Genomic DNA, 14,508 nt, shown 5'->3' with positions numbered 1-14,508 from the left:
ATATGTGAATAAAATGTGAAACTCGTTAAAAATAAGAGACAAACAAAATCCCACGCAGACATACACACAAACAGAAAGAGACACAAATCTCTCTCCTACTATAACGCTGCAACACCCATAGGGGGAGAAAAAAAAAGGAAAAATAGTAGAAAGAGAAATACTTTTTTTTTTCTTTTTTCTTTTTGCTTTTTATTTTTTTTTTTTTACCAACCACTATCCTGTGACGAAGTAGTATTGCTAGACCAACTTCGTCGCTTGTTATCTCGTCCATATCGACCATTCCGCGATCGCTTAAAACGACGTTCTTCTTCGATTTTGATATATTTTTCAGAAATCTGAACAAGTCTTTCTGGAACTTCCATTCCACATTTTTGTAAGTAATCCACAAGGTCTTTTGCTAAAGATCCATCTGATCTACCAATAAAGGTAAAAGAATCTCCAGATCGTCCAGCTCTTCCTGTACGTCCAATTCGATGACAATAACTGTCAATATTTTTTGGTGCAAATAAATTTACTACACATGTCACATCAGGAAAATCAATTCCTCGAGATGCAACATCAGTAGCTATGAGTATACGAATTCGGTTAGTTTTAAAATTATGCATAATATAGTCCCTCTGACGCTGTGGCATTCCACCATGAATTACACCGACATTTCTAGAATGAATACCCAACATTCGTGCAAGCATTTGTGCAGCATTATCTGTATCAGTTTGACGCTCCACAAATATCATCATTTTAGCTGTATTTTCATCAATTGTTCCTTTTTGAATAAGTGAAACAAGAGTTTCTAAACGTTCTTGTGGAGAATCTCCAAAAAATATATGTTGTTTAATATTTTCATTTACTTGTAATCCAGTACCAGCTGTACCTGCTCTGATTGTATAACGATTTTCTGAAAGATAGTCACGTGCCAAATCTTCAACAGATTTAGGCCATGTGGCTGACCACATCATAGTTTGAACAGGTCGTGATGGATCAGCATAACTTAATATTTCATCCAATTGAATTTTAAATCCCATATCAAGTAATCGATCTGCTTCGTCAAAAACCAAGAATGACATATGATCAAGCGTTACATCACCATTTTGAAGAAAATCTTTTAAACGTCCTGGACATGCTATTAGTGCATCACAACCATTATGTAATCGTCTGGCTTGAATCTCTCTTGGTGCACCTCCATAAGCCTCACAAACTCGAACATTTCCAGAACTCAGTTGATAAAATACCTTTGCCGTTTGCTGAACAAGTTCTCGAGTTGGGGCGAGAACAACTATTGTTGGTAACCCAGAAGGACTACGTTTAAATCGTTTTAATGCTGGTACCGCAAAGGCCACAGTTTTCCCAGATCCAGTTGGAGCTAATCCAATAAGATCATGTCCTTCATCAAGAACAGGAATTGTATGAGCTTGAATAGGAGTTGTAGATGGGTAAGCCAATGTTTCAAGTCCTTTCGTTAACCAATCAGGTGAATTAGACAAGTCTGCAAAACATTGAACAGGTTTCACAGGGACGATATTTCCTTTGGCATCAAGGACAGAAACATCCAATTCAACCTTTTTAGGTTTATCAACTGAAGATATAACAGTAGAAATACTTTCATTCTGGTGTACCTCATTTCTTTTTGAAGAGAAACCATCAGGTTTATTAAATACAGAAGAAACATCCAATGTATTCCATTCATCTGTATCCCTCTCTTTCTCTGTCCAGGCAGTGGGCGATCCTACCAGGGAAACAGATGTAGTCGAAAAAAGACGCATAGGATATGTGATTATCACGGGAGACCACGGCCATTTACATGTGGCACACACTCTTTTAATGCACCTTAAACTTCTCATCTTTTCTTTTATTACTTCTCACACACACACTCTCTCTCTCTCTTTTTTTTCTTCTTTTTTTCTCCCACTCTCTTCCTACCTAAATCTTATACACTGAAATAGAAAAAAAGAAAAAATGGAGAAAGGTGGAAAAGGTAGATCCAATTTTTATTCTATTAATACATTGTTTTTTTTTTTTTTTTTATCATCTATTTATTTTTCCTTCTAGAACTGATATAGATATTTTTACCATATTCATATATCACTTGAGTACGATGTAAGAAAAAGAAAAAAAAAGTCTAGCTATATATGACTTTCAGAGGTCATTTTTTCGGTCACCCCTTACTTAACCTCACTTTACGAAACATGTTGAGCTGCAGAAAACCTGTAAGATGCTGCAAGCATCACCCAAACAGACAAAATACCTTCAGGAAATACGTAAACCTTTACTTGAACAGCTAGCGTAACACTATCCGCTGTTAACTCCAAAATCTCTCTTCCAGAAACAGTACTCTCAAATGCTGCAAGTATTTTACGACTGTTTAAATGAGTTACATTAACAGGCACACCTTTGAAAGTTCTACCCTCACCTAGGATGCCTTTTACACATGTCTCAAAAATTGACAAATCCTCTGGGGTACCATTCCTCCGGTAACTTTCATAAGCACAAAGAGCTTGTGAAAGAACATAAGAAAGATTATCGTCAAATTTTGTGGTAATCCCACGGGTGTCACGATATTCAGTTATTTCACGAATCAAAGAAGTTTGTAATTGATCCTCTGTGTTTTTGGGGTCACAAGAAACCCATAAAAGTGGTGGATTAGGATACTTTGGAAGCATTCGAAGTTTTAATGGATTTAATGGTTTCCATAATTCTTCATTATCAAGATCAAAAGAAGTCGTAACAACAACATCTGATTGTTGAATATTAGCATAAAAAGAACGATGGTTAAACATACATCCAATAGTTTCATAAGGATGTGCATCTGTTAATGAAAATCGGTCTCCAGTTGTAGGTTCCCAAAACATAACATCAAAACCACTTGATCCCATACGTTTACGAGAAACCACAAACATCACCGTTTTTCCTTTTTTATTAGTTCCGACAGCACAGTATACGTCAAGACCAAATCCAAGAAGTAAAGAACATAAAAGTGCAGCATGATTACAAGGTTCTCCTCGTTTCTGTGAAAGGAAAACAAACATTGAAAGCCAAGAATTAGTTGATTTATTACCTCCTGTTCCTCCAAGAAGAACTTCTTGTGTTAAATGTTCTTCATCTGTTACTGCAAAAAGAGAAACAAATCTTGCTGCTTCAAAAGGTGTTTCAATTCCTCTTTCACATCTAATAACAGAAATAAAATGAGTAGTTGGAACCATCCTTCCATTTGATGTAGATGCAAAAACTTTTACCCTTCGTTGTTTATGACTAGGTCGAATTTCTTGAAATTCCATCCACCATCGACGTGCGTAAAGAAGAAACTCACGATCTGCAGAAGTAATAGCAGACCGTTGTAAGTCAATTCTTGAAGCAATATCTTCTTCAGAAAACCGAGGTGCTTTATTTGGAAGTAATTCTATTTGTAATTCTAATATTCCTGCAGGAATACCAGGATTATCTCCACAAAGTTCTACGGTTAAACCAAGATAACCGGTACGCAATACTTTTCTCCAATCAATAATATTTTCACCAATCACTTTAGCATTTGTTAATAAACGATCTTCTCTTACAACACATACATGAAGTGGTGTTGAAACTTCTATTAAATCTGCTGCACATGAACCAAATGATTTATAATCAAGTCCTATAAGAAATTCATCTTTAAAAGGAGGATCTACAGAAGTATTCTCAGCAATAGATCGATATCGCTGAGATCCAAAATGTAATACAACATACATTTGGTATTCTTTAGCAACACTTGGACTTAAATCAAGATTATCTACAAAAGCCTTTCCTCCTGCTAACCTCACATGAAGATAATATTCACCTGGAACAAGCTTCCATGAATGGTTCACATTAGTATTTTGTGTTAGTCCAAGACGTTTCTCAGTATGTAACCGATTTAATAAATCTTGAACCAAACCTTTCTCCCGAACTATTTTCATTACATCAGAAGAAGAAGTTGGATTAAAAGAATCCCCTGGATTCTCGGCAACATATGAATCGACAATATCACGAATTTTAGAATAAACACTTGAATCCTGAAGAAAAGCATGAACTGAGTCACGTATCTGCTTTAAGCGTTCATTACTAACATTGGAAAGATCTTCTGCCATTCACACAAAGACAAAAACCTTCCTCTCCTTTGAAGGATAAAAAAAAAAAAAACAATTAACAGGTGGGAGGTGGGGAAAGAAGAGAAGAGAAGAAAAAGAAAAAGAGAACTTAAACATAATGAGTGACATTCTGATAGGGATACAATGATAATGATAATAATAAGAATAATGTTTATAGATATCATCTACAAGTGTATGTATTACATCAGTATGATATTGCTACAAACTAGAAAGCAACAATGGACTACTCAGATTTCATCACCTTCGTTCTTAAGTCTAGCATAAAAAAAAATCCCGCTGCAAACCATAAGAAGCACACCCTGAATGACAAGAGAAACACCAGGCCATGAATTGTTCACCTGCGAGTACGGCTCTATTGCTTTCCAAAGCGCCACTGCCAAACCCCCAAGCATCAACAATGCGGCAATAAAGAAAAAAATTTTTGCCCGTTGTGTGTTACTATCCTCAAACGAATAATCAACGTCAGCAATAACCTTTGCGTCCACAAAACTAAGAACAAACATACCACAAAAAATCATGATAGAAGGTAGCCACATCAAGAAATTGAACGGGACCCCAATCTGTTTCGCCGTAATACATCCATCAACAAAGGCGAAGCACGAAAGAGAAAATATTGCTCCAGCAGCAAAATGAAGCATTGAGTGCATACTTTCACCTTTTTCTCTTCAAGAGAGCTAAGATTTAAGAACTTGTAAAATGTAATATCAAATAAGACTTCTTCTTCTTATCATCATCATCATCATCATCAAGAACAAGAAAGGAATAAAGCATTGCATAATCATAGACGCGCAGAAACAAACAAACAAAAAAAAAAAAGTAACTGAAGGAAATCAATCTTAAAAGTAATATCAATAGAGTAGCTAGATCCACTTATACTCTACCTTATTGAGAGGACGAAACAACGAAGAGAAGCCATTCAAAAATAAAAATAAAACTAAAACTAATCTAAAAGGTTCATTGTAGCAGAAACATCACATGAGTCAAAAAACTCCTTCAAACCAACGGGATCATCGGACATAATACCGTTTACTTCCCAGTTAGAAGCCTCTTCAAACTCCTCGTAATCGTTTAAAACCCAACCAATAACGAGAATGCCCCTACGCTGCAGATGATCCCAAAGAGTCGTTGAATTTAAAAAATAGGCGATGAAGCGTAAAAAGGGAGATCCAAGTTCCTTTTTCCTTAGTTTTGTAAAAAAAGGAATAGAGAAAACATCAAAATCCAAAGGAATAAGAGGAAGTATACCAAGAAAATATGCCACTTGTACGATAAAGTAATCCATTGGTCCCGCAAAAATACGAAACCTCTTTCTCTTTTCCTTAAGGATTTCATCATCTCCAGAATGAACACTTTTAAAATATGAATAAAGGTTTTTCCTATTACGTATATTACTAGTACCGACAAAAGTTCGGGTTTCTCGCCGGTAATCCTCAATCATTTTCAAAACGCGCCTCGTAAACTCAGCGTCCTCAGACTTTATGTCTATATGAAGAGGAAGATTTGGAAAGGCGTCAAAGACTTCAGAAAGCAAACAAACCCTAGTAGTATCATCGACAGGTACAGAATCGGTAGCAACATAATAGTCACCTTTTTGAAATGATTTAAAATGCAAAGGTATTTTTCTCAAACACTGAGGTAATGTAATACTTGGATTTTCACCTACTACAATATCTTCAATATTTTTTCCACCAACCAAAGAACCACAGGTTCTTGTAAGATCTGAGTCATGACAAACGACAATTTGACCATCCTTTGATGGGTGAACATCCAATTCCAAGACATCAGCTTTACATTCAAAAACCGCACGACGAAAAGCATACATAGTATTCTCTGGACCCATCAAGCATCCTCCTCTATGTGCTATTTTGGTTGTAGAATATGGAAACCGCTGTTTTAAAAGTTCCTTCTTTTCTCTTTTGCTTAACCGAAATGGGTACAAACGAACTAGAAGAACTGCCGCAACAATGTAGCCTCCCACACAAGCTAGAGCGATAACTCCATTACACACCATTAAATCAACAATATAATTGCTCTTTTCATAAAATACAGAATACAAAGGAAAAGAGAAGGAAAAAAAAAAATGATGTCACCCCTCTAGTTTTTTCAAATTCTTTGAATCCGCTGTGGGTAAAGGAAAAGACAATCACAGAATTTGGTCACAACATTAATTCATACAGTGAATACCCCAACAGTATTTCTACAAATTAATACTCATAACACCCTAGAAATAGTAACACATTCGAGGGTACAAGGGAAACTATCTAGACCCTCTATTACTGGAGTAACCCAAACTCAGGACCACACACCACTACCTCTAAAAAACCCAAAAAGAATTTTGTTTATCCAGTTTGTCCACCCTCCAATATTAAGAACAGGTATTAAAACCACAACATTTTTGCACTCGTACAAAAAAAAAAAAAAAAACTGAAGAACGTGAAAAAAAGTGGAAAATAAAACATTAGTTTTGCTTTTCACATACCTTTACCTCTCATATAACTCTTAGAGTTGCCCCAACATATCCCAAGTACCTCCAGAGAAAACAAGTTTTCCAGCTGAGTAATTTGAGGATATGAACATTGGTAAAGCATCTCAGCTGACTTTAAAACCCTACAGAAGTGATGTCAACCTATCATTTGGGAAAACAAATAAACGTGAAGGATTAAAAAAAAAAAAAAACAGGTGTAAAAAGACGGCAAGCACGCCATAACACCTCGAAATAAGGACAAAAGAAAAATATATTTGGAAACACAACATCACACTCAAAAAGTAACAAAACCATTAAACGAATGCAACTAATATAGCGGTAAATTGGACCACCCATCCTTCACGTACTCAACTTCGAATACCTTTATAAGGCGAGAAAATCTTCGCCAGCCCCGAGGAATCAAGACGATATAAAAAAATAAAAAACACCACACCCCCAACCAAATACGAACACAGGCCCGGCAACCGCACCAAAGATTCAGGCGACAGCAGATCCACAACGAAACGGGATTAAACCACGCGACCATCCCCGAACCCAATCGCCTGAACGCGGTCACCCGAAAAAAAATACAGGCGGGCGACCCCCGGCGCGGGGATTGGAGAAAGAAGGCCCCCCGGTCAAAACCACGAAAGGCGACCCGCCACCCCACTTTTTTTTTTTTTTCCCCGCCGGCTTCCCGGGGCCCTTTTCGAAACGAGATGCCCGGCCTTTCCCCCGGCGGCCCCTTTGCCCCCCTCCCCCCGCCCCCTCGGGGCCCCAAGACAACCCCCGCCGCCCTCGGGGCAATCGAAGAAAAAAACCCCGGCCGGTCGTTTTTTTTTTTTCCGTTTTCCAGAACCCAAACCCCACTTCGCGGCCCGGCGCCGCGCCAAAGAAAAAAAACCGGAAGCCGGCGGGGCCCGAAAAACGCCGCAAAAACTCTGGGGACGCCGCCTTTTCCCGTGGCGCCGGAAATTTCCGTGCCCACGCGGCTCGCTAAAAAGATCCTGGGGGCAAAAGGATATCTCTTATCTGATTTTTGTTGGCAGAAGAAATCGTATATGGCGCGCCTTCCCACGCACTTCCTGCAATCTTAACCTCCAGAAGATATTTGAACAGGAACACACTTCAACTGTACATGGGTGAGCCCTCACAACCAATACAGCAGCAGTTAGCAACTTTAATAGTGAACGGAGAGGGCCGTTCCCCAATAAGGGTTTAAGCCATTCTCTTCTCTTGGCATTGCGGTGTGTGTGGTGCAAACTCTATCCAACCTTGAGGTCCCAACGTCCCACGGTCAAGGGTTGACCATCGTCGATGCATCAATTTTACGAAAAGATAATATAGGAAAATGGGTATTCCTTTCCCACACCCAAATGGCGCACATCATGTGCAATGCAGCGTTGCTTTCCTTACCCTTTCGCCGTGGATAATTAAAAATAAAATGGCCCTACTCTAGTGCTGACATATTCTTTTTACCTCAAAGAGAGAGTCTGTGATTCACGATTGGACAGCACCCCGATAAAATCGTACATCTCGCTAAACGTCTGTTGTTCTTCTCCAGCTGTGGTATCACATTATTATATTCTCCAAAAAAAAACACTCACTTTTCCCACATCCCCGTCCTTTACTTTGGCCCAGCGATGCGGACATTATCAATCTAACCATGAACATCCAATTTTGAAGTAGCGGTGGACCACAGTTTAATGAACTCAGGACATACGGGCAAACACCTTGTAATAGTGTAGACAATTTCCGAACTACGGTTGCAAACTATGGGGAAAGGAAAAACCTTCATGAAACTACTCGATTTTTGCTCAGCAGCAAAAACCTGCCTTTACCCCCTTCCGCAACGTTACCTGGAAGGAGCCTTTAAGTTAATTAAAGTCGCTGATTTATCATAAACTGCACTGAGATATTCGGAAATGTAATCCAACGGAACGTCAATATGGTAATCTTCTTGATCGTTCTTTGCTTTCGGCCACGCAGTGAAACGCCGTTTCTGCCCTGACGGTTGGTTTTCCACCACTGTGAAAGGTAGTACCCATCCGATTGTAGGGTGTTCTGAAGCTTCTCGAATAACACCTGCCCTTTTCAAAAGTACTGCATCTTTTTCTTTAATGCGCAAATGTGGTTCCCCTTTCTCTTCGTTGGGAGCGGCAGGTCGCCGCATGATGTTCCACACTCTGTTGAAATAGTCTTGCGCTTCTCTTTTCCAGTCGCCGCCTAATCCACTTAAGAGATAGAGGGTCTACATCAACTTGTTGTAAGAGGAAAAGATCATCTTCCCCTTTAGATAGTAAAGGGGTGCAATGTTTTCGTTTAAAAAAGGTCACGCCCCTGAAAAGAAAGGAGATATCCCATCTTTCTTCGACTTTGGTAGTGCCCATGGTAATGTGGCTCATTTTTGGAATTTTTTTTTTACACCAACGTTATCAACTGCTCTTACTCCTCTACAATTGCGGCTCAATGCCTTAGATAGCGTATCGTGCCTCGAGGGGGTTCTATTGTTTTCACTTATATTCTCAATAGACTTAACGAATGTGGATCGAGATCGTGATCGATAATTACCTCTGCCACGCGAACGGCCTCTCCTTTTTTCACCCAAATCAGAGTTATACCTTAAGAGTTGAACATTTTTTCTTCCATTGGAGTTTCGCCGTGCGTTCCTGCCCGTCATTTTCTGTAACACCGCCCTTTCCTCAAGATAATGGAGATATTGAGTCCTTATTTATCTTATGAGAGCTTTGGGAAAAGCGTCCATTCTAGGTTTGAGCCCGAACGGAGGCTTCATGCAAATTTTAGAAGCGCGCCCCCAGATTGCCAGAGAGCGATTGTATAATACCTAATTGTGTGCAAAATCGGGTATCTTCAACTTTGTTATAATAGGGAAAAGGCTCCAAAAGAGAAATAACGCAGGCCCGGGGGATAAGGCCAACCCATACCTCGCCGTAAGGGGACCTTGGCGTCACAGGCGTAGAAATAAATGAGCCGATACGCATCCAAACTACGATACCCAGAGGCAGGATACGCTTAAATTTTTAAAATAGAGCGGAAACGTAAAGGTATTTTCAGATTTTCTTTAACAGAATGTATCAACAGCATTTGCTTTTTGAGTTTTATCCAGCGCATATTCTCCTCCAGATCTATCATATACAGTGTATTTCCTCTATTTGTACGATTTTGTTGGATTTTTTTCAACACCAACGAGCCCAGGGTTTCCCATAACACCCAGAGGCGTGAAGACAGCCATGCTTGCATAACGGGTCGCGCTTAAAGTAAAAGAGAAACGGAATGAGATTATGAGCCAGAATGTGCCAAGGCAAAATCGACTATTGATAGTTTTTGGGGTGGGGTCAAAAGAGAAATGTAGATTTCTTTGGGCCTACAGCGCCAGATTTGTCATACCCAGGGGTCCCGGAATAAGAAAACAGTACAGTTTCAATGGAAATATCGCGGGAAAGCCGCCAAGATATGCCCACACAGACGCTTCGAAGAGACCCAAGAAACACATACACACATTTACAAACGAAGGGATTCATCTCACGATCGCCCACAAAGAAAGGGATCGGGGAACCACCGGAGAAGACAACAGATCACCATGCGTTTGAAAGGGTGTGAGCCTGAGTTCGACAGGATGGCCGCCAATGGTTCGGATCACAGGGCATTAGGGGGCCCGGGGGTGAAGTCATGATATTTGAGGATGCGTTTGGGGTGGGGCATTGGCATATTTTGAGTTATGGAATTCATGTTTTCTACCGCACCCGAGCAGCAGGCAACCTCCAGTTATCATTTATCCAAAGATTGCTTTCAAAAGGTTGTGATTTACTAGAATAATTGCTATAAAATGAATATAGAAGTTTTTATTCTTCAGATTTCTACCGAAGGTAAGTAAGCCCAGAGTATCCCCAACCCAGGTTTTCGAAAAACATCTTGATTTGGCTCCCTTATTTTTTGTTTTTGCGCTTGAGAGGGTGCAAAAAGAATAATTATGTATTTGTGTTCGTTTATTCATTAGTGTTTAAATAATCCTTTATTTTAATGATTTTGTATTAACATAGATCCTCACAAAGTTAAAATATTGAAAGTTAATTAGCAAAGTCCTAAATGCATCTCGGTGGCAACGGTCGCTTGTGATGAAGTCAAAATTGTAGACTGTCATGCGTTAGTTTGAAAAAAATTCTGCAGCATAATGGTTCTACACATTTCTCCTTCAAACTCCCTTGTTTTGACCATTGCGAAAATAACCAATTATGTTGGTGGAATTCTTGTGTTTGAAACAAACGCAATGGTTTTGCAGACGGGAAATGTAAAGGAAATAAATGGAGCGCATTGCGTTAGTCAGTAGTCCAATTTGTCTTTCCACGAAACCCTGAGTTTTTCTATTTTTTTCAAAAACTTCGTTCTATTTTTGGGTCTCGGATGGACAGCCTCCAAAGAACAAGAGTCGATATTTGGACCACTATGGGAGTAATGAGAGGAGGAAAGTTTCCGAGTGCAACAAAGCTCAAATGTAGAATTTCAGGAGACAGAAAGAGAAATAGCCAAAATTTATCCCAACTACAAGAAGAAACATAATCTAAACTGAAAAAAAAAAATATATATATATATATATATATATATGAATTCCCGAACCAGCGTACCAAAAAAAAAAAAATAAATAAATAATAATAATAATAATAATAATAACTGAAATAATGGAAGCACAAAATACCCCATAAAGCACCCCATACCCCGTAAGGCAACAGAACGTCATTAAAAAGTAATTTCCATACCCATCTCCAACAATAAAAGTTGAAACGAGGCCGAAAACCTTATAATACAAAGGTCGTCGCTAAGAAACTGTTAACGTCCTTAGTGGATTTTTGGAATTCCTTTTGACTACCCCATTGCGGCATTTTTTGATCTCACTTCAGTCCATTTTATTCCGCTCCAGCCAAACCAAAGCCAGTTCTCAGCTAGAGGTGGGTATACTTCGAACCCTGGGAATCCGCTCAAGCGAACAAATATCCACTGGACACGCCAAATTGGGAATTCAAATGTATACTTAAATTGCATACGTTTCATAGGCCAAGAAAAAGCTTGAGAACTCGGATAAAATACGCCGGCGCCATCGCCAGCCATCCAAATCCCGTTCACACGCTGAAAACCCAATTGGCTTTTTCTGGTTTGGCGGCTGGTGCGGAATTCTTTGTGCGGATGGGGTGCGCCGTTGTTGCCGTTGTTCTCGTTAAAAGACGGTGGGAAAGTTTGGACGGCAGGCGGTTTAGTGAGAACAGCTGCTTCAAATGATTTATTTGCCGGGAACGCAAGAAATTCTCTTGTTTTTGCGGGACTTTAAAAAATCATTTCGCAGGAGACTGGGAAATTTACACCGGCGCTCGGCGTTTTCAAGAAGGGCATCCCCCAAACGAGGGCATTACCCCATGCAACCAAGAAATGCCGAGGAACTTTGCGTTTTCACAAGGAACAACCCAAGCGGTTATTCCCTTCCACCAAAATAACCCAGTGGAGAGGAGACATTAAAAACGCGAATTTCCAAAAAATGGCATTTGTGAAGAGACCGTGGGCTATGGCAGGGGTGGGTTGGGATTAAAGAAACCCCCTTGAATTCTCCAACGCGGCTGTTTTTTTTGAAAATGGGCCCACGCAGACCTTTAGAGGAGAAAGGGAAAAATAAGTTTTTTCTTCCTTTTCTAATTCTTTTTTTTTTCTTGGAAAAAGTGGGACTTTCAACTTTCCGTTTGTAAATGACCCAACGTTTTCCCCACCCATCACCTGGAAACAGCGGTGTTGGACAGAGGCTGCTTGAAGCCTGCAGCGAATCCGTAGGATGTGAAAAGGTATTCTTTTAGATATTCAATGCCTTTAAAAGCAAATGCGATTTGTTTTTCACTAACCATAAGAAACGCCCACCACAAGACTCTCACACCGTGCCCCTCCTAAAGCGGTAGAGCTGCAAAAAAATTTTTTCCAATTGTCACATTATAGAATTATTGCGGCTAGTTAAATTCCACGGACAAACGATGCGGGTGAATTAATCAATCCCCAACGTATAGCCACAATATCCTTCCAAGCGGGTGATGGAGCAGAGTAAGTTGCACGTCTTTCGGCTAAAGAATTCTTTGAAAGAATACCCTAGCCTTTCTTTCCTTTCAAGAAATAAATAACGAAAGAGAAAATATTTATTTTCCGTATTTGTCCATGCATGTTCTATGGTTTTAGCAAATATCTCAACCAAACCTTTTCTAGATGATGTTTTCTAATACATAACAGAACTAACGAAATGGAAGTGCTGTGAAACCATTTTAGCCCGCCTCCCGCTCGGGGCCGTGTGGGTTGGGTTGGGTGGGCTTTCGGAAACTTACGGTCAGACAGAACTGTTAAGATAAAAGAAGTTAAGTTTATTTATCATGACCCTATCCAAAATTTTTGCCCCATAAAGTAAGGCTTTGCCATTCTTTCCGCAAGCTTTCAAAAAAATCATTTCTGGAGATGAAGCTTGCTGCGCATTAGCGCCTTCAAACGCCCGCACCCCTTCCCGCAGGGACAGCGCAATACATGGAATATTCTCCTTCAGCGTGGCCAAAGGCAGTCGTACATTTTAACTAAAGTCCCGTTGCCGGGTTTCCCTCTAAACGAAAGGGTCCTGTGGAAAAGTGGCGCCCCCACCCCTTTGGGGGGAGAAATGCTGAGAAATATGGCGGTAAAAAATCCAACAGACATACCAAGAAGCCTCGCCAAGCGTTTGGGTTTTACAGAACCCTTATTTCCCCACTCGCTTCTCTATTTTTTATTTTAGTTCTTCCCTCAGTTTTGCTTGGGCAAGGGGTTTCTTGCAGGCGCGCCGGTTTGTTCTTAGCCGGGGGTGGGTGAAATAGGATCCCCAAAACCCAGCCACACACCCCAACTCGCAATCGCGGGGCCCATTTTCTTATATTACGCTGATTTTTCAAACGTGACCACCGTTCCCTACGAACACCACATGGTGGCTGAGCTTTGGGCGTAATAAGAAACGCCGCTGGCGAGGTGGGGAAAATATGCTTTGTTGGGCGGGCGCCGGCGCGAGCGGCGAGGGCAGCAACCGCAGATGCTGCGTGCTCCAGTGAATTTTTTTTACAATTTTTTTTTTGGGAGGTGAGAGTTTGATATTTGGTTTGAAAGAATAGATAATCATGAAACACTGCCACTTTGTACAAACCAGAGAAAGATACGGAAATATAAGTCGTTAAAAAAGGAATTGGTAATTTCTTTCTATGCTTTGTACTTCTTTTATTGGCGGATTGCTTCTCGCAGAGATGGTTTTGTAGTCAAAGGAGGTCTTTAAAAATAAGACTGTTTTGTAATAGGGAACGCTTTTGTTTGTATAACGTTCAAGCTTGTCCAGAACTCCTCTCGCAAATAAAGAAAATATGACTAGTCTTGAACTGTTGGGATGTTTACAAGAAACATGTGATACAAGTTGTTAAAGATTAGCAATTAAAAATATATATATATATATATATATATATATATATATAACTTTTTTATTTTATCTTCGTTAGTGTACTGAATTGCCTTAAAACTTATTATCTTTATTTATTTACTTGCGGCTTCCTGCTAAATTGTAGAGCTCATTTTTTCTTTTAGTTGGGTTTAGATTCTTGCTACCCTTTGAAAATTTGTTATTCAATGACCTTTCTCTGCCTACAGCAGTGGTTCCATGAAGGAAGGAAAATATGTTTCTCGAAGGTTTTTCCGAAGCAAGTCCCATCATTTAGCGAGCAAATCTCGCTTCGAAATTGCCGGTCGGAGCGCTATGGAAAAGAGTAAATTAACTCTGACAGGGTTTTGTTTACAGTTAAGAACGCCTTCTCACCGTAATAACACTTTTTATTCCTCTCGAAACAAATTCTCTGAGACATCTTTGATGGGGAAAACAAGCCAATT

The 14,508-nt window shown here is 39.8% G+C and overlaps 4 protein-coding genes across 4 annotated transcripts; all 4 read right to left on the bottom strand.

The window, feature by feature from the left end:
* Positions 1-203: 203 nt before the first annotated feature.
* TM35_000242160 (mitochondrial DEAD box protein) lies at positions 204-1,838 on the bottom strand (the record flags this gene model as incomplete). The annotated part of the gene is made up of 1 exon (XM_029027628.1): positions 204-1,838. The coding sequence occupies one exon, from the start codon at positions 1,836-1,838 to the stop codon at positions 204-206; it is 1,635 nt and encodes a 544-aa protein (XP_028881132.1).
* Positions 1,839-2,174: 336 nt separating this feature from the next.
* On the bottom strand, positions 2,175-4,094 carry TM35_000242150 (centrosomal protein 76kDa; the record flags this gene model as incomplete). Its single annotated transcript, XM_029027627.1, has 1 exon — positions 2,175-4,094. The coding sequence occupies one exon, from the start codon at positions 4,092-4,094 to the stop codon at positions 2,175-2,177; it is 1,920 nt and encodes a 639-aa protein (XP_028881131.1).
* A 248-nt stretch (positions 4,095-4,342) lies between these two features.
* On the bottom strand, positions 4,343-4,753 carry TM35_000242140 (uncharacterized protein; the record flags this gene model as incomplete). Its single annotated transcript, XM_029027626.1, has 1 exon — positions 4,343-4,753. One exon carries the CDS (start codon positions 4,751-4,753, stop codon positions 4,343-4,345), a length of 411 nt encoding a protein of 136 aa, XP_028881130.1.
* A 302-nt stretch (positions 4,754-5,055) lies between these two features.
* Positions 5,056-6,126, bottom strand: TM35_000242130 (glycerophosphoryl diester phosphodiesterase; the record flags this gene model as incomplete). Its single annotated transcript, XM_029027625.1, has 1 exon — positions 5,056-6,126. One exon carries the CDS (start codon positions 6,124-6,126, stop codon positions 5,056-5,058), a length of 1,071 nt encoding a protein of 356 aa, XP_028881129.1.
* Positions 6,127-14,508: the final 8,382 nt, after the last annotated feature.

Source organism: Trypanosoma theileri (assembly GCF_002087225.1).
Source record: "Trypanosoma theileri isolate Edinburgh chromosome Unknown TM35_Tth_24_V1, whole genome shotgun sequence".
Lineage (NCBI taxonomy): Eukaryota > Euglenozoa > Kinetoplastea > Trypanosomatida > Trypanosomatidae > Trypanosoma > Trypanosoma theileri.
This window is presented reverse-complemented; position numbering and strand designations above follow the sequence as displayed.